General features: G+C 35.6%; 1 protein-coding gene across 1 annotated transcript in view; it reads right to left on the bottom strand.

Annotated features, from left to right (window-relative positions):
• The window catches only part of LOC122846934 (splicing factor SWAP), a 53,308-nt gene that overhangs the window by 5,590 nt on the left and 26,379 nt on the right, over positions 1-21,339 (bottom strand). The window contains exons 14-18 of the mRNA XM_044144196.1: positions 17,978-18,174; positions 8,829-9,172; positions 6,571-6,696; positions 6,046-6,183; positions 4,260-4,332 (exon numbers count right to left, since the gene is read on the bottom strand). Coding sequence (XP_044000131.1) covers positions 4,260-4,332; positions 6,046-6,183; positions 6,571-6,696; positions 8,829-9,172; positions 17,978-18,174 — 878 coding nt within the window. The remainder of the gene's footprint in view (positions 1-4,259; positions 4,333-6,045; positions 6,184-6,570; positions 6,697-8,828; positions 9,173-17,977; positions 18,175-21,339) is intronic.

The following is a 21,339-nucleotide window of genomic DNA, read 5'->3' as shown; positions in this document are numbered from 1 at the left end:
TATCAGTAAAAACAAATCTGAATTATTTAAAATCCACTATGTGATCTATTAATTCTTTATTCCTTTTAGGAGAACACAGAATAATCTCTACGGGCTCTGAGTCTGTTGAAAAATCTTTTAAGTGAATGTGACTCCCAGCTTTAGAAAATGTTCAATATTTTAAAGAAATATGGTCTGGGTCTTTTTCTTTCAGTTGTTCAAAACTGGAAAAAATAAATCAAATCAAATTTGACCAGAAAATTCAATCATAAAAAGGATTAATAAAAACAGTTTAACTCTGAAACCTATATTTGTTACATTTAAATTATATTTTTGGCATTATGATCACATTAATTGGGGTGTTGCTGAAGAACTGCAGCACTTACACTTACTTAGACAAATACTAAAGTATTTCAAACTTATTACATGTCATTTAAAACAGACTTGTGAAAATAGAATACAGGTCTACTTGATCTGCTGTAGAGTAAAAGAAAAGGATATGCTGGATCTGGTATTTATCACATTACAAAGCTAAGTGGTTAGGGTATTTGATAATGTGTTAAGCAGTATTAGATGTATACTAAAGGTACAGCAATAATCTAGCACAAATATGGATGGAAAAAAAGAGAGAGTGGAGGACATTGCACAGATTAAAATAAGATGAAACCTTTGATGCATCTTCGCAAAAAATCACAAATGGGATATACGTAGTGAGTGGTTTAGTTTCAAAACATGTTCGCTGCATGTTCATGAACAAGCTAATGTTGTTAGAGAGTAGAAATGAAGGCAGAGAAAGAGGTCGTGAGAGATAATGAGTACACAGAAGAAATTTTGCTTTTGTGGTTTTGTCTTAATTGGAAAACAAAAAGAAAATGTGTAGTTTTTTTTCTGTTTTGTGTTTATTGCCTAAACTGTAGAGACAGATTGAAGCTCCTTCTCTCCCACACAGGCAGTGGCGAACAGCAGTATGAGTGCTGAATAGAGTTTAAGTGGCACCAGTGTTTACTGAATAACATTGTTGACCTTCATTACATCAAGTGTCAAAGCGTCTAATTATGATCTACACTGGAGCATCTCTGTTGTTTTGCCAGGAACAAATATCTCTTCATCACCTTTTTATCTGTGGTACTCATTTAGTAAGTAAATATTTACAGCAATAACCTGCAAACCTGGTCCTTAAGTCCAAATTATGAATGCAAATACATTAATAGACATATGACTGACATGAATAAATCATTTTAAAAGAATGTACACACAGACACACTATGAAACATAAACACAAATTTCTAGATTTCGTTTTGGTATTTAGACCACGTTTGATGTCAGGCTGGGGAAAACAAGAATCAAAGAATCAGACCGTCAGACAGACGTTGCCTTAGATGTAATAAAAAGCCATTTATGTATACATGTATTTCCTGGCTTTTACTTTAAGACTGCCACATGTGTTTGTAAGTCAACAAATGCTACAGCATCATGAAGACTTAAACAAAACACTATTTTTACATTAAGCAAAAAAGATAGTAAGAAATTAAAAACTATTGTATTTTCCTGTGGTGTTCACTGGTGTGCTGAAAAATGCATGTAATGTAGGTCTAAACAGGGAGGAATGAAAGATTTTTGGCGTAACAAGTAGACATGTCGTGCTTTTCAAGTATGTGTTGCTTGTGTTTGGAGTAGTGCATGTCTATTGAACTCAAATGTGTAGATTTAACAATATTCAGCTGCATCACAACATTGTCTATTACTCTTGATGTGATATTGTCATCTTGACTTATTATTTTTCCATATTTAGGAATCAGCCAAAGTGAAAAAAATAAAATAAAATCTAAGCTCTATGAATGGCCCAAAACAAAAAGATTACTCAAATCTGTCAGGCTAAGGAAAGAAAATGTGATTCAAACTCAACATCCATTTATTTTATACCACCTCGTCATACAACGTTACATGACAAAAATATGTCCTATTTTTCTCACTCCTGTGATTTACTTCTCTCAGAATGTGATGTCTGTCTAGAGATAAATCTGCATTAGCATACTGGCAGGTAGCCTGTCACCGTTTGAGTGAGGGAAGAAAAATAAATGGGTAGGCCTTTTTTGTTGCTGCTATTTCTGAGGTATAAGCAGCACACACTTGAACAGCAGTGTTCAAAGATAGTCTGAGTTTGCCAAATAAGCATTCTCATATAAAATCTGTTTGTAGCTGACAGGCAAGAAAGTGAAGACTTGGAGCAGTCCTAAGGGTATTTCCAAAACGGTTATGGGGGAGACCACAAAGTGTGTGGGAGAATTTTTCACAAGTTTAAATAAATGTCGGATCTTCACAATGAACTACAGCAGCTCATTTTTCCTCTTTTCATTGTTGGCAAGAAAACACCTTAAGATCTTGTGATAGGTTAGAAAGAATTCATACTCAAATAGCTTTAAAACAGCAGATTTTGGTTTGATCGGAGGGTCAAAGCTGCACCTTTTTTAGGGATGGACTGCACAAAATTAGAAAACTAGACACAGCAATATTAATTTTGAAAATTGAGACGACAATATCAGCTGCGATAAGGTAACATTTTGATCAATCTTTCCTTTCGCATCATCACAATGATCCAATTATTCAACTTACGCTTCAACAACTTTGTTACTAAAATCTATGTCAGATTAGCATAAAAGACAATGGAGGATCATCCGACTACATATTACTGACAGCGTTTAAATGAATAAACACGAAATATAAACACTGACCAAATATTTGTGTCCAATCAGTGCTTTGCATTTGCAAGATTGTGCACACTTAAACTCCAATGACATTTTAGCAATTCTCTAGTTCAAGGTCTTTTCACTCACATTTTAATGAAACATTTCCAAGTCCTTTTACTTGGACAGTCAATAAAGTTGTCTTCTAGGGGATGTTTTACACTACTTTGAGAACAAATTATTTAAAGTTACCGTATTTAGAATCTAATCGTAGTCTACTGCAGTGTTTTTAACCTTGGTCTTTAAGGCACACTGCCCTCCATGAGGTTTCTCAGAGGTAATCTGGTTTAATCAGTGGTGGTATTGTCATATGTTCATAAGAGCTGATTACACCCCTAAAATGCCTACATGCAGACTAAAACTATAACATAATGGAACAATATAACATATTTGGGAAACTGAATAAATCAAATTTCATCATCATGTCTAATTGTTTGCAATAATTTATCAACATTCTGCATACAGGAATAAATGAATACACAAAAGTTAAATATTCTAATGGATACAGATGGAAATGAGTTGGGAGAAAATAGTACCATGAGTGTGGAAAATACAGAGGAGATTTGAGCAAAGTAATTTTGAGAAAGAAGGAAAAAAAATAGAATGCAAACAAGGTGTTTCACTGGGTTTTTGTGATTAATGAACATGGCTCCATTTAAACTTTTTGGGATTTTTTGCATATAAAATTTTAGCTAGGATCCAGGTTTACATGAGTATACGACATTGTCTTCAATTGGAAAACAAATTTATGAAAACAGTAATAAAAAAAAAAATGCAACTTAGCAAAGGTGTTTCACAACCCTTGAAAATTATTGCATCTTGGCTAAACACTCACAGGTTCTCATTAAAATAGTTCAACAAACTACCGTCGTCAAAATAGACTAAAGTTCTTCTGTTCCAGCCACTTGATCTGCACACAATGATCCTCTACAAATAGTTGAAAACTCAAGGGCATGTGAATAACTAGAATCTTGGCCTTGGCTTTTTCATGCAGCAGAATGATAATCTCTGGATTGTTTCAAAATGCAAACTCTTCACAAAGAAAACAGATGGGATTTTGTTAAAACACTCATGAGTGGCAAGTAAAACCAGAAGATAAACTGCTGTAACTGTTTCTACATGCTGCTATAAATGTAATAAAGCATAATAATGTGCAATGCTTTTTGAATACTCCTTGTATCTTTTTTTTTTTTTTTTTTTTTACATTGTTTTGTACTCAAGCGTGATTTTTTTTTTGTACCAAAACTGTAAAAAATTGTCAGAGCCACTTTGTAAGACAAATCCAAAGATAACAATATAATGTCCTCCAGAATTCTTCTGTAGGTTCCAAAGGACGTGTTGATGTAACAACAAAAAAAGAACTAATATAGAACTCCCCAAAACAAAAGCTATAAAAACTGAATGCTAAAGTGCACACCACTTAGCATTTTTTTCTTTTTTATATGATGGAAACAAAGAACTCTACTCAATGCACTTATTAGGTAGGCCATAAAGTTCAGAATGGGATACATCTGAGATAAAAGCAAAGAACTATACCTGAGTTATTTTGGACTGCACCGAGGACACTATGGATGAAGACACTGCTTTGTCTTTCTCCTGAGAACAACCCCTAAATAGAACAGAGAGGAGAAATAAAGAGGAAAAAAAAAATCAATTGTGTTACCAGAAGCGAACATGCAATATTCATGATATTTTCTGAAATGCTTAACTTGGACAGGCATCAAGCATTGTACTAGTAGGAAAAAAGAACAAAAGAACAGGAAAGGAGAAGACAACGCCATTTGACCTGTAAAAATACAAATATCCATCCAGAGGCCAAACTACCCGGCTAAAAAAAGCCAAAGGAAAAATCAGGCAAACAGTGGCAAAACTGCAGGCTTTAACTTTACCATCATGGTTCTGTTCAAAGCTTTTTTATTTTCTCGACAGCCCAAACACTTCATAATTCAACATAGTATTTTTAAAATAGGGGAACAACGTGCACATCAAGCTGATTGAACACAGCAGGTGAAACTGCAGAACAGAGAGCGACTGACGCTGTGGGGTTTCTGAATTGGGTCCAAACTGACAAAAGTCAGTTCCATCTATTCAGTCATTTGGTGGGTTGCCTGCAAAGGCAAAGTAAAAATTTGATGACCAAATAAAAAAATTATGAAACAGGCAAAAAGTCCAATGTTGTCTTTAATTCACATGAAACTGAAAAATATTTTTTTTAAATGGTAGACTAATCCTTTAAAAAAATAACTAAAATATACATCCTGAGCTGAGACAACAGAAATAAGCTTAATATTATTTTAGTTTTAATAGATCAACATAGAAGAAAACAACACCTTTTGAAAACAACTGCAGAAGCCATTTTTGCTAGTTTCAATGAACAGTTTGTATTAGCATAAAAAGAGCCTTTGTGGTATTGAAATTAAAAAAGCAAGAAAAGCATTGCAGAGGCAGGTCAATGACTAGGTGGGATTGCCTCTGGCCTGGGGTCCCAGGCATTAACAACTGTTCGTTTGTGCTGGCAGCAGTTTATAGTGTGCAATCAGTTATTCAGTAGGTGTTAATCATGTCAAGGCCTGGTGCAGTGCAGTCGCTCATACTTGAGATTCTCTCTTCCATGTCTGCCACTGTGCTACATACAGACCCTTGGTCCGACAGAAAGCAGCAGTCAACTCTTAGATCCTTTATACTTAAGGTTTTGTCGAAGCCTCCTCCTTCAAATAGCTTTTTTCAGTTTTGTTCAGTCCCAGTCCAAGGATGTTACTCTCATGTTACAACCCTAACAGTTTGGATGGTGTAATGGAAAACATACTCAATAATACACTGGATTCTGCTCTTGAATTGAACTTCCTCATGTGGCTAGTCGGAACTGCTGATTGGCAGTCTCAAGGGCACACAAGTATGGACAAATTGCTGTACTACCTTGGAATACATTTTTCAGTGCACCTTTCTGCTGCTCTGGTTTCTACTCTTTTATTGGAAATAGTGTTTTCTACAGTTTTTGCTCATCTTATATCCAAACTTCTCCTTTATTAGCGGTCATGGTGTGGGTTGAAGTTTAAATTAGATGGATTAAAACACTCAAATCTTCAAAGCAAACATTCAGGAAACACTTTGTTACCAAGTCTTAGCAAAAGATTCTCTGCTACTATGTGTTGGTCTATGACATTAAATATTAATAAAATACATTGAAGTTTGGGGTTGTAGCATGGAAAAACCTGAAAAATTTAAAGGCATATGAATCATTTTTGTGAGGCGCTGATGTGACACATATGGGGCAAATCCTATAAAAGTTCAGGTGGATTACTAAAAGTTGGGAAAGAATAACCTTGAGTGGCTGAGGCTGGACGCAGGGCTCACAGACTCCGACAAAACTCTGGGTGAAGAATATGGAGAGAGAGAGAATCCTGCTGTTTGCACCTGCCCTGACAAAGATAACAAGTTTCTTTTTTGTTCCGAAGGGGACCTGGAAGAAATCAGCAGAAAGACAACATTAACCTAACAGTTTGTACCAGAATGCAAGACCGTGTTTATTGCAACTTCTAATAATAGACATTTTGAGATGAAGAGCAAAACACTGGAAAGCCACCCACAAAGACATGACTTTCTAAAAACATAGATCATAGTATGACAAACAAATTACACCATTGTTCAAGAAAACTACCGTATATGTCCTATTACTTTAAAATGAATACAAAACCTAAAATGGAAAAAAAAAGAGAATTTACATAAGACATTGCAGCATCAATGACCTTGTCTACTTTGACAGTTGAAATGAGAAATACTGGAGAAATCTCCAGCGCAGTGACTCTTGCACTCAGGACATAATGGTAGCAAGTGCAGTTAAAGCTACCTGGATCTTGAATGTGCCCTGGGCAAGTTGGACCGGCTGCTGGGATGATAATGATCTCTCTCCTCACGTCTCTTTTCAGGTGAGGGGGCCCTCCTATCCCTCCTCCCAGGGGACCGTGAACGGGATCTGGCAATAAGAATGAACAATGGACCTTACCACAGGGGCTGCTTTTCATTGGCTGATGCCCATTCTACGTGGTCACGTGCGTCTCACAAATACACGCTTCTCGTTAGCTAAGTACAACATAATAGCAGTACTGACACAACTTCTAAACAGTAACGGTTTAAAAAGCAAGAAAAATACTGGAGACTTAAGGTACCAAGGTGTATTTTAAAATTTTTACACCCCACAGTTTACATTAAGAATGAGAATTCATTTGTAATAAAATTAATTTCATTGCTTTAATTATAGTTAGTTTAGATAGATTCCTGAAATGTAGATGTTACATAATACAAAACATGCTGGGAAAAAAGTAAATATTAATCTAAGAGATTCTTTGCACCAAGGATGGAGCTAATTTCATTTTTGTCCACTGGCTAGTATGCACAGCTGTGTGATTTGTGCTAATATCCTTTGCAAACACAAATTGTTAAAGGAAGCAAAAAAAGAAATTGCTATCCAATTTTAACAGCAATAAGCTCTAGAGCCAAAACCAAACACCCAGAACATAACATAAATGAGCAGACTACTGAGAACTGGGTCTTGTATTAAGACATGACTTCAAATCCTGTCCGGGTCAGATCTTCATCAGCCAACAAAAAGGAATTATGCATGGAGAAAGGAATAATTAAAAACGCTGAAAGACATTCCAAACTAAATGTAGGGATTAAATTCTTTTTTTGTCTGCTTTGTCATTTTTTTTCTCCCATTTTAATTTAGTTTTTAATAAAAAGCCTTACATTTCTGTGCAGAGTCTAAAGCTATTATATTGGGCGGGGTGAAGCCTGGGGAGTAAGTAATTGTATAATAGAGCATACACAAATTAATATTTATTTTGCAATTGGGCCTCATTTAAAAACAGTGTCTAGGATCAATACTACAAGTGAGCACTAGGAATTAAAAAATAAAAACAAAATACAACTTTGCAGTGTGGAGTTGCCTTATATTCTATCATTTAAGTATCCATAGAAAAGCACCTTCTGAATGAACTTTAATACTGATGTGTGACAAAATCCAAGCCTGATAAATTGCTAATCTTGACATGGAAATTGAGCTACTAGTGTCTAATTTCCTCTTGGTTCTTTCACACAAGGAGAGATGTGGTATGTGATCCTCAACATATATTTTTAGCATGTAAACCAAAGCATATTGTATCTTGAAAGAATGATAAACAAAAAGATTGATGTGGGATGCTCTGGTACACGTCCTTATCCTAAAATGAAAACAGTGGGATAACCTATGCAGCTTAGAAGGGTGGGTGGTGGATAAGAGCTGTGTGAAATGTAAAGGAAGCGTGTGACAGATATTATTAATGCACTATTAATCCTAAAAAAAAATCCACTGCCCCTCAAAGCTATTTAATGATTATTAAAAAGTGCTCCATCAAAACCATTTATAATTCCATTAATCAACATAGTTAACCAGACTGAGGTGAAAAGATTCCATCCTTCACACTTACTATCAGGGTACATCATGATAAACCAGATAAACCAGATGTCTCCGCAACCATCCAGCTGTTACACTGTGACACTGTAATACGCTGCACAATTTAGTGTCAGCAGCTACAGTCTAACAATTTGCTTTTGGCTTCAGGGGGCAACGAACATGAAGAGGAGCTGGCTATGATGTAATGCAGGGAGAAAAATGATATCGCAAGTCTGATTTGGCTTTGGTCTCTCAGTAAAACATGCTTGTGAAGAACTATTCCCATCAGAAACACAAATGTTACCGTTTAAAATATGAATTAAATATGGGCTTGTGTAAGATTTCTACAGCTTCAGTAGATTTAGACAACTGAAGGAATAAAAAACAAAACTATGCTTTGCTAGTACAAACAGCTAGCACTACTGAATGGTTTCCTTGACTGAGCCTAATGGTTAATATATTTCTAAGGTCAAGTTTGATTACAGAGTCGTGATCAAATTCCAGTGCTACAGTGTTATTTTTTTTTTTTTTATTTAGAAATTGGTTTATTAATCTTTCAGAGGGCATATTTCCATTACTTTGCCACTTTTAGTTAATCAGGTCAACAACGGTCTCAAAACAACAATATCATTTATCACAATAGTTCCTGGGCCAATTAACCTGTGGGTTCTTACCTGTGACCTCTTTTGTAGGCACTAGGAAGAGAGTGTCTGGTCTTTGACCTCGATCTTGATCTCCTTCTGTGCTTTTTCTTCTTTTTGTCTTTATCCCTCCCTTTGTCCCGATCCCTGTCTCTTGCTCTGTCTCTATTGCGATCCCTTTCTCGATCTCTGTCCCGATCTCTCTCCCTATGTCTCTCTGGGCCTTTGGACGTGGCGTATGATGATGATGAGCCGGTTGGGAGCTCCCTAGAGCGGTTTGCTCGTTGGGACAATTTTTTAACCTGAGGATACGCAGGTGGCGCGTTGTACAATTGAGGAGATCCAGAACCGGACAGAGCAGAGTAGACTTCCTGCAGCTAAAGAGAAAGAGAAGACACAACATCATTTTAGCACAAGCGGCTTTTTTCCAATTAAACAATCTGAAGATAAAGAGAAAAGATTGGACAAATGATTGATCAGATTAGACATTCTATCCCCTATATTGACGCTAGCGACAATGAATTCCCAAAACTCTGTACGTCAGTGAAAAATCAATATTGAGGCCAGTCTCCTTCAGGAAATGAAAGGCTGTGTGTTGATTAAGGATTTATTTATTCAATACTTCCATGTGTAGCCTTGTCAACATTACATATTAATGCAACGCATGCTGATCGCAGAATTTTGAATTGGTGAAACAACAAAACATTGCATATTTGATCTTGGGGAGGCAGCTTGTGCACGGAAAATAAGGACCTACTTTTTGCCGAGAGCGCAATTGTGTCATTGAGATGGTTTTAATAAACAATCACATCTCAGATATCATCACAATTTATAATAAAATATAACAAAGGATTTTTGCGAAATATTTTTTTACCCAATCTTTTTTTACTCAAATAATCTAGATGTGCAGTGAATCAGATTTTATTAAGTGGGTATCATTATAACATAGCATACCCACTGAAGGAGACATGGGTTCCTAAATGCTGAAACAAAGACATATAATATTTTGGGGCATTATTATTCAAACTATTCCTTAAAGAGGAAGAGGAAGAAGGGGGAAACATTACCTAGCTGTTGAAAAGAGTGTGGGTAACATCACAGCCCCTCTAAGAATATCCACAGTTACAACTGTCAGCTGCAAATTGCAACTAATTACCCCCAATGTGAGCCTGCCTGCTCATTTTAGATTTATCTCCTAATGAATTAAGGTTGGGGGAAAAAAAATTAACTGTTCATTTATGAAATAAACATGTCACTCTTGGTGTCAGAGTGCTTCAGAGGCTTTAAGTTTTTAATGTGTGTGTATTCCTACAGGGAGCATGTTGACAAAAGCATCAAGATTCAATTTTACACCAGAATGGATCAAATTATAAGAACAAAACAGTGTTCTTATAACAATTATGAACAGTGAGTTTTACAGCATCCTCCACATTCCCTGGGCATCCTGGTAAAGATGCATTAAAAAGCCTCATAAAAAAATTACTTGATCTCACACAGAAAATTTTACTTAAAAACAATTCAATATTAATTCTGAATTTAATACATTTGAAATGCATAATTTTAAAAAATAACACTAGTTTTAAAGTTCCTGCACCAGCTCCCAGTAGCTCAGAGAATAGACTTTAAATACTGCTGTTAGTTTATAAATCATTGAATGGCTCAGCACCACAAAACATTAAAGGTCTGCTGTTGTTGTATCAACCTTCCAGACCCCCCAGGTCTTCTGGCTCAGGTCTGCTCTGCATCCACAGAACCAGAACCAAACGAGGAGAAGCGGCATTTAGCGTCTATGCACCACAAATCTGGAACAAACTTCCAGAAAATTGTAAAACAGCTGAAACACTGACTTCCTTTAAATCTCGACTAAAAACTCACCTGTTTAGGATTGTATTTGAAACGTAATCAATTACAAATTTAATGATGGCACTTGACTTAATGTAATGTTTTGATTGTTGATTCTATGTTGCATGACTCTGTGTTTTTGTGTTTCTTTTGATGTAGAGCACTTTGAAATGGCTTGCTGCTGAAATGTGCTATACAAACAAAATGTTATTGATTTTGATAAATGGATACCCTATGTAGTAAAAGATCAATTAGAACAATTTAGAAAATATTACTCCTTAAGTCCAATAATTTTCAACATACGTGAGGTATATTAATTCTAGTCAAAGTATGCTGAGGTCTAGCAAAAATACTTATTTCACATTACATTGAACTTGGGAGTACAACTTTTTGTAATTATTTTGATCATATGAAAAATATGCATATTAAATACAAAAATGTGATACAATTTTTCCGTTTTTCCAAGTAAAGTGAAAATGATAGTAAACAAAAAGCATCCAAATGCATCATCTAATGGCTGTAATGGTGAAACATTTTCAGTGAATACATATTTTACTGCTTAACAACTTAAATGTCATACCAACTTCATTGAGGGGAGCAATTTAAAAATTAAAGGGTTACTTGGACATATTTGGAGGGCAGTTTCTAAGACCTTTGTTTCAATGGATGTGCATGAAAATATATTTTTCCTCTTTTTTTTTTTTTTTTTTTTACTTTTTCTGTCTAAGATTATAGAACTACAATAAAAGATAAATTCCTTTCAAAATATTTAACAAATCTTTATCAGGAGTGACAAGAAGCCTAGAGGGAGTTGAACACTATCTTTAAAACAGTAGCAGTTTTTCAACAAAATAAAAACAGAGTGGATGTGTTTCTCCAATTCAGCCACCTCTTACGCATGAACTTAAATTTGTAAGCAATGGGTGGAGCGTACGGGGAAAAAAGTGAGCTGGGGATGATGAAAGAAGATGAAAGAAAGAGGCAAATTGGTAAAGGAGCTGGCAGGAAAGAAACAAAGACGCATAAGACGATAAATAGAGTGAGAAAAGGAGCAACATTTATTCCAATGCTCAATTTAAACATTATCAGTAATTATTTAAATAGTAGGCAGTGGGCATTTTACTGTGGGAATCAAAAGGATTCACCGTGAGAAAAAGTGGAGCTGTTATCACACTGCATAGTAATTAAGATCCCAACATGAGCTGAAAAGTTGTAAAATCTCTAAATGATATCCAATTATAAAACTCAAAATCCTCTCCATGTGTTCTATAATAAACATAAAATACAATATAAAATCCCTGTAGAGTGGGAAATTTAAAGATTATCACAAGAGGCTTTTACTTCAGAATATTATAAACAACAGCAAAAAAAAAAAAAAAAAACCTGCCTGGGCCTGTGTAGCTCAGTCAGTGGTTTTGGTTTTCTCATGACAGCTTACACTGCCTACTCCAATCATGTTGCATATTCAACACAATAAACACTGTAGGAAACATGCAGTGTTTGCATCAGTGGATCCAAGACGGCTACTTCAACCGACTCTGCAAACACATGGCATAAGCATCTGTCCTCAGGTCTGCAATCCACTCACAGTAAGCAACAACGCTACCTGTGCTTGAGATTCACTTCTTTGCAAAAATGAAGTAGCTTTGGTCACCTTTGAGCATTTCTGAATTCAGCTAGCTCTGGCTCCAAAAAGTGCCTCTACAAAATGAACAAATCGATGCACAAGGCTGCAGTTTTTTTAAAATCTAACTTCATCTTTGATTTTGACAAAGTCCTCTAATTAGGAGGAGATCCTCCTAATTAGAGCCTTAATGTACCTGCAGAAACATACACTTAGAATTAAAATTACTTCCCACTAATGGGTTAGTTCTCCACAAGTTCAGTGTCTTTTTAACTTTACTGAATAAATTGATTGCACATATCAACGTTTGTGACAAGTAAACTTTTTCAAACCATATATCATTTGTTCCACTTAATTATGTGACACAACCCCCCCCCCCCCCCCCTCCCAATAAAATACATTAAAATTCTGGTTGCAGAGTGATAATGTAAAAAAAGCTCTAGGGGCATGAATGCTATTTATGAAGTACTGCATCTATTTACTGATCGCTAAGCCCTTACACTAAATATTTATTGTATTCCTAAAGGATGAGTACACCCTGTGGGCTACTGCAGCAGCTGCAGACTAGAATGAGAGAGTTGCTGCAGCAGTGACAGGAGCCAACCTACGGCCACCTGGCCTTTTAGGCAGCAGGCCAGTTCTGCATGCACCTAACGTGATAACAAGAGGATCCGACATCCAACATCCATCATATGAAAGTTCAATCTACACATCAAATGGATGCTGTGTCTTATTTACACTATAAAGAACTCCTGTCTTTTAGTACTTTTTTGATATGACAAAAGCTTGAAAAGCCTTTATGAATCCTAAAAAAAAAACTATAAAACACATCTCATTTTGCTAAAGGAGAAAAGACAAACTGTGGTTAAATGAAAAAGCTTCTAGATTTAAGTGTCAGTTTTCATTACTATGAGTCACTCTAGCTGATTGGTTCACCACCTCCACACAGTGTGCTCTGAGTATTTAATAACATTTACTACACCTGCCTTGCCACTGGAGAGAAAAATAGATAAACAGGTACCATCATAGCAAAAAATAATAATGCTTTTTATGAGTGTAGAATATATAATAAGTACCGACACCAAAATCATTTCAGAAAATAAAGGCAAAAAAGAATGTCATAGACTCTATAGATTATCTAGCTCAATCAAACGTTAGGACTAATCAAAACGTTAGGACTAATTCAGCCCCCACTCTGTTGGTAAAAAAGTGTGCCTTTTTGAAGTAAAAGATGCAAGAATTCATTATCGGTGCCAGCAGCTGCAGGATGATAAACTTATTCAGCATACAAATGCAGCCTCTTCTCTTTTTAATGACTGAATGAAACCCCTGGAATAAAGCTGCCCACATGAAAAGTGTCTAAGCTGAGCCTGCCAGCTCATCATCATGTGCGCTACACTTCATCCTGCATAAAAAAAAAAAAAATTAAAAAGAAAAACTTTCAATGTGCAGTGGATGTCAATTGTGTCTTCTATGTGATACCATATAGAAATGCTATACGTTATTGTGCGGTTGCATTTTAATAACTGCCACTGCATCAAAAAAAGAAAAACTTAAACTAGTGTGAAAATGATAAATACAGGGTCAAACGTAAACATACACCCCATCAAATGTTCACAATCTGTCCTTTATTCAGCTGTAGAGAAATAACATGTCTTCTCTAGCCATGTAGAGCTCCTGGCCCAGTTCTGCCTGAATATGTGACTATTTTCTCATAAGAAATGTTGGAGCTTATATTGATTGACTGGTTCCTTAGCAGAGCACAGATCATAACTTTTCAACAGGGTTCAAGTTGCAGCCATTCTAAGAGAATAATATCTACATCCAAAACTGCAATATGATTTTGGGTTCTTTGTCCAGTTTTAACTGCAAAATGTTGATTAATTTCAAGATAATGCACAATCTTCAACCCATTTCTACAGTCCACTAGTACTATTGGCAGCAAACAGACCCTCAGGATGATAGCGCCCCTGCCATGCTTAGCAGCAGGAACAATGTCTTTAAAATTTTTAATTCTTGCACCGACTCCTCCAAACATCCTTCTCATCATTGTGGCCAAATTGCTCAATCCTTGTCTTATCTTTTTCATGTGAGACAGAACTAATTTCAGTTGTGCTTGAAGGTAACAATTGTTGAGTAGGGTCTTCCTTATTGGTGAAACCTTTCCATTTCATGGTGATGTTAAACTGGTTTCACTACAGGCATTGCCTGTGGTGCCACAGGATCTTCCAGGTTAAAAAGGGTTTCCACGTTGGTGATGAAGTACTATATTTTCAAGACGCCGTGAAATTGTACAAGAGTTATGCACAAAGTGTCTTATCAAATCAAAAGTTGGCTTAAATTTAAAAGGTATAAGGACTAAAAATATAAATAGATATTAAAAAAGATAAGGGAGAGACAATTCTAGTCAGGATTGTGTTCCAACCTTTAGATTACAAACTGTGACAAGATAGATGTTTCTTTTGCTCTGATAAAATTTACCGCTGTTCTTTCACAGCCCTCCTGTAGCAATGAATGTTTTTTTTCTTCCTGCTGCCAGCCTCATATTACAAACCCCTCAATTTCACCCCAATCAGGTGTATTGTTTATATCCAAAGCTATAAGAAAGCTCTGTCACAAAAGACCTCTTCCCACACAACGAGAGGAATGAAACTGGCTAGTGTCAGACATGGCTTGCTCTGTAAATGTATAATGGAGAATGTTAGGATGGACTGTTTAATGGCACAAGACTTTTTGTCAGATTGAGATTTGGATGAACTATTGTACTATAAATTCAAATGTTGTATTGTATTGGGATGCACAACAGCTAAAAATAAATCAATCTTTATTTCTAAAGAACATTTCAAACAAAAGAGAATGTAGGACAAAGTGTTCAACATAAAGCAACAAACACAAAAGGATAACTCCCGCCCAACCCAACCACCTATAGTCACATGCACACACAGACTTCACATGACCACCCATACACTTGTGACCACAAAAGTAGCACAGTCTTAAGCATAATTGTCTATAATGGGGTAATATGGCGTTCTGATGAGATTACAGAATTAAAGAAAAGAAAGGCCAAATAAAAAAAGTGAAAATAATACAATGCAAGACATCTACATCTGATGACTTGGCTAAAAATAGATAAGACTAATATGTGAAATAAATTAAAATTAACAAAAAAAAATGCAATTAACATCCAAGGAAAAAGAATAAAAAGATAAAAGTGGGTCCAAACTGTAATAATAAAATTCAAATGCAAATAATGAAGACATGAATTCTAACAAAAAACACTGAAAGGTTTTCCTAAAGAGATAGATCTGCTCTTAAAAATTTTTATGTTTCCATCTACCCTGAATTTCCCCTTGTGGGACAATTAATACTCAACTCTACTCAGGAAGGATGTAAAACAGTTTAATTCCTGTAAAACTGACTTGAGGGAAAAAGACTTTCTTCTTGATAACATTTCTGCATTAATTTTGAATAAAAAATATATGTGTTGTGACCAGCCATTATACTGACAAGCATTAAGCCACTAATTCAGTATGCTTGACAGGGAAATACAAAAACATTTGTTAACTAGCCAGCCAATGATGTAAAACATCCATTTCCATAGTTTAACAATATAAACTACTGTTGGAGATAATATTTGTAATATTAGTTTTATGGCCTTAGCTAATTGCAAGTAAACAACATCAACTTTGGCCTCATTTTAAGGAAGTACAATAATTTTAATTTAGTAATAAAAGTGGACAAATCTAACTAGCAAATTAGAATATAGTTTGAGTTTTTTCCACTGTTTTGATTTTTGATCAGGTGGGTATGATGTACAGAACTGAACAATGTGTAGAGTGCAACACAATGCACCATTTCACAGTGTTTTTTTTTGTGTTTTTTTTTGCACCTTGTAGCCAAGTTCAAAATATTTAATTTGAAAGCAGCTTTCTGATGAGGTCGTTCATATTATTTCATCAAAAGAAATTCAATAAAACAAAAAAAAACAAAAAACATCCATATCTCTGTGTTTATGCACTACTGACCACAACCTGATGACAGAGAGCTGCTTGAGCTGTGACTGATTTTAAGTTTAGAGCAGACTCTTAGTCTGTGGATAGCCTATATAGCTTACCAGGTGAACAGTACTAACAGGTGTACTTAGTACTAAGGTGGCAATCGTGCACCTAGTTCTTCAATAACCGCTATGATTCAACAAAATAACTACTATAGTAGCATTAATGCTATAAATTACAAGATGGAAAACAAGATCAAAGGTGAGCTGCAATTTCTTCCAGAGAATGTATTAACTTTCTGCTTTGCTCCTCTGCATGAGTGCAAGATGGAATCATTTCCGTAAAAAAGCCTTGCTCCATTAAATGGACTTAAGGCACCTCAAGGCTATGAGTTGTTTTTGAAACAAGAATGTAAAATAGACAACAGTCTGAAAGATTTTGTCATCACTTCTCATTAAAATGAGTGACAAGTTAATGTTTATACAAGTTTTGCTGTCTTAAATGTTATTCGAGGTTCTGTTTTGAATATTGTGTTAGAAAAGACTTGTAAATTGTTATTAAGCTGACACTTTGAGATGTTATTGTCCAACATGAGTAAAAAGTGACACACAAGTTCAATGTCAAAATGATTAATGCCTGTCGCCTTTTAGAGTACGAGTGTGCGTTCTGTGCTATAATAAAAAAATGAGCAGATGATTTTCAAGAAGTATTTTTGCTTTAATTCTCCACTTTTCCTTTTCAATATTTTGACACTTGTTGTCACATGTAAAGCTCTCTCCTGCAGAAAAGAGTTGCTTTATAAAACACTTGTGACAACGAAAGATTAAAAGGGGTCACAGTGATGGCTTGCACCCAGCAATGGTAAAAATGAAAAAAAAAAGGAGATTGATATAGTCAAAATCACATAAAGATTCTCAGTATGTCGATGTATAAAGTCTGTCTTTGAATTTAACACAGCAATTACATCCCGCCTTCAAACATTGGTATATGTGTTGTATTCAGTATTTTGTGGATGAAATCTGACATGCACTGTCTCATGATAGAATGTATTAGAGTACAGCAGCACTCCTTTGGAGGGGTTTAGCCAGACACCAAACTCCATTGTTGTCTTCAGGAATTTGAAAGCAAAATAATTACTTTTAAGTCTGCACTCAAATAATTACAGTTTCCTTGATAACATTTCGTCTCTAAGAGGTTGGCAATGACCCAACTTTTAGGGACAATCTTTGAGAGACTAAGTTGAAGGTTATTTAAGGTATTTGAAGCACAGCACAAACAATAAAGACAAGATATGGTTAGTCACCAGCTGGGATGGTGTACAGACGTGTCAGACACTTCAGGCAAAAAAGATACAAGGGAACTAGTCTCATGTGAATAAAACATGACACTGTCTCTCTCCCCACTTTTGAATCATTCTCCAAAATTGTTACTACATGCTTTGACCTCAAGCTACTTTGGTTCAAAAGGAAGAGGTGGGAAGAAAAAAAGGGGGAAAAGGGGAGGGAGGATGACTAAAAAATAAAACGTGAAAAGTTTTTTGGGATTTATGTTACACTCAAATATTCTGTATGCTTTTCAGCTCAAAATACTTACAACAATATTTTAACATTATTTACTTTTCAAGCATATCTTCTTAGAAATTATGTAAACTGTCAGTGAGTGTTTACTTTTCCCAAACTTATTCTGAGAAAAAGACCCATCACAAAGACCTCTGTTCTTACCTCTTGCTGTGTATATGATTCTAGCTCCGCTCTCTTGGGCTCAGGCTCTCCAGCGACTGGACCGCGGAGTGTCTGCAGGAAGAGCGCTGCCTTCCTTTTCCTCTCCGCCTGTAGCTGTTTCTCCTTGGACTCCTTAGATGCCTGGGCCAGCTTCTCCCTGGCTGCAGCTGCGAGGCGATCCTCCAGTTTCTGCTTGGCTGAAGGCAACAAGATGAACAAGAAAACACAGGAGAAATGTTTGGAAGGTAGTCACTTTCCTCTTATGTTTTGACAACTGAAACATTCAACTACTCAGTAGTTGAATGTCTACACAGTAGACATTCAAAAAGGAGGTAGAAAATAGGAACCTATTTATAACAAGAAGCACTAAAAGAAAGACGGGAAGAAAAATGAAAAAAACAAAAAATTAAAAAAATACTTAGAAAAAAACAAAAGTGAAGCAACAAGGAGAAAAAAAGATACCGAAAGTACTTTTCGACATTTATTGACACATCTAACCAAAGTAATTCCAGGCAATTTCAGGCACCCAACTGCATATAGTGCGATACATAATGCCATGCAATTTTGGGTTTATACAGAAAAAAATCAAAGTGGGATAGAAAATATGGTATGGGAGACAATACATGTTGGTAATAATGAAAATATAAACTATTTGGTAAATGAAAGAAGGAGGTGCAGTAAAAGGAAGTGGGGGTTAGAAAGGTCTAGAAGAACAGAAAAGAATGATGAGATGCTAAGAGTCAAATGAAAACAAAGAAAGTCCAACGCAGAATCATAATATATAAGAAAATGATAAACAAAACCCCTCTTTTTAGGTTATGCAACTGCTGGGGATACAAGAATCTCTATAGCGCTAAAAATAGGCCAGCTGCTGAGGCAAATCACACTTGAGTACAGTGAACAGCAGCCAGGATGAGTAGAATCCATCTGTACCCTAGACAATGACAACACAATATTGGCATTCATTCGTCTTGCTGTTGTATTTTCAGAATCGTCAATTAAATGAATAAGAATATAAAAAGCTGTGGGAAAAATGAGACAAGAATTTGGTATTTAATTACTATCCAATTAACTTTGGAGACTCTTGCAGCATGAAAATGCTGGAAAAGGATGGCAGATCTGATTCCAAGTACTGGATTAGAATCTCATTTAAGGTAATTTTAAATGATCAGCATATGAGACACAGATGACAAACGGTATGCCAATTTTTAACTGCAGCCCACATTTAGCACACAGTTTGTAAAAACTGCAATATACGCCATGTATTTAATTAGTAAACTGCTGTAGATGAAAACATCAACAGACAAGTTGTGAATTTATAGTATTGAAGTCAAATAGATGTTAAAAAGTAAAGCACTTAAACTAAGTGAAAGAAAAAAAGATTCTAAGTCAAGTCTACAGAGTACTCTAGAACTCAATCTGTGAGGACTATCAATGTTTATGGTCTTAAAAGGTTATATATTTTGTTTTCTTTTTGACAAAATCAATTTTTATCTTACTGAATACAAATAAAAAATAAATTGCATTCTATAAAAGGGAGAGTGAACTGAAGAAAATAAAAATAAAAAGGTAATGAAAGTCATTCACTTTGGATGATTCCTGGTTGGTTAATCATACAAGTCAAACTATGTCACCATCAAAGTCTGTAACTGTTTAAAACAATCCAAAATATGAACTAAAATGAGAGATATCTGGTACAATTTACACATCAATAATCATTCCCAGCTGCCCACAATCAAAACAGCACATCTACTGGGAAATGTTTGCATCTTCAGTTTGTTTGTCACAAACACCATTTAATGTGGGTGGCCTTTCTTCACGCCATCACCACAGATAAGTGTTTGCTGTCTGCTACTGATACTTATGCTATCTGATCAAGTTAGGCCTACTGACTGACAGCCACATTGGTGCACAGCAAAAGCAATTTGGTCAGCTTTTTATTAGGCTGTTGCAGCCTCTTTCACTGGCCGCCTGTCAATTTAAAAAAAAAAAGCCATTAGATTCTAAAACTGTTCCGGTGAACCTAAAGAAACCTGACAACCTCATTGATGCTGAAAGTAGCACATTTGTCTTTGACCATCCATCTGTCTTTTAAGGTTCAATTTAACAGCTGTCTTTCTAGTCAAAAGGTCATTATATGACTCTGATCTAATCGGTAACTATAATAAAACGCAAAACATTTTTCTCTTTAAACACACGCCGTCTCAAGGCCATTTGTTGAAAGCACTTACAAGAGGATTTCAATCAGGAAAATCTGATATGCATGGCAATAAAGATTTAGTATGCCATTCCAAATTCACAGCACTAAAAATGGTGACAGAACACGAAGTCATGGAGTACTGCTGAAGAGAATTTTTTAGTTGGTTACTTGCCTTTTCATTACGGTATTTGAAAATTAGTATGATAATTGTGATGAAGAGTTCAAGGACAGCCATCCCTGCACCTGTTCGGGTTTCATTAACTGCAGTGATAAAAACTGACCAACTAATTAAAGCCTGTAAAAGGTTATATTAGGCTGTAACGGCCCGTGCTTGACAACAAGCTTGCTTAATAAATCAACTTCATGAAAATACTGAATTTCTACTCCATTGGCATCCGATGACAGTGATCACATATAAAAATGACTTTGAAGTAGTGTCTTTCTTTTCAAAATTTTATTTCAACAAGTGAAACAACCTATAGATTCATAACACATATTTACAACATCCTTAGGTTGAAATATCATTACTTGGAAAATGAAAACCCAAGTTTTGCTGATCCTTACATGAGAGAGCAGTCCTATCCATCAAGTCACCTCTGCATGTGTGCAATTAACAATAGTCACTGTGGCCAACTTGTTGACTTTTAAGACAACAAAAATCATTATTGGTCAAAATTGGTATTGGCATGTTAGGCTTTTTAAAGATAACTGATCAGCCAGAAACTCAACAAAACTGCAATCTGCATCCCTAGCCCAGTGGTTAACAACCTTGTTTTTAATTCAAAATTAAAACTGCTTTTAGAAAGGAAATTAAGGTCTTAAAGCCACTGAGAGATGAGAGGCACAAAATCAAGCGTTGAAGAGTAATGTGAGGGTTTGAGGAGCTATGACATCCGCTGTTGTTGGTTTGTTGTGTTAACTCAAGACCAAAGTCAGCACAGCTGCTTAACTGGAAGTGGGAATTTAAGATAACCTTCATTATTCCCTTTGCTGCCCATGTTTATAGTTATGCTGATTTTATTTTCCAACCAGACCTGGCAGCTGTTCACACTCCAAAAATTACCAATACGTGACTTAATAACCATAGTATGCTGTGCTTGATTGTCCAAAAAACAGGACTGACCTAAACCGCCCACAGAATACAAGGACTTCCTTTACACCA

Source organism: Gambusia affinis, linkage group LG17 (assembly GCF_019740435.1).
Source record: "Gambusia affinis linkage group LG17, SWU_Gaff_1.0, whole genome shotgun sequence".
Taxonomy (NCBI): Eukaryota; Metazoa; Chordata; class Actinopteri; order Cyprinodontiformes; family Poeciliidae; genus Gambusia; species Gambusia affinis.
The sequence above is the reverse complement of the archived record's forward strand: the minus strand, read 5'-3'. Positions and strand labels throughout refer to the sequence as shown.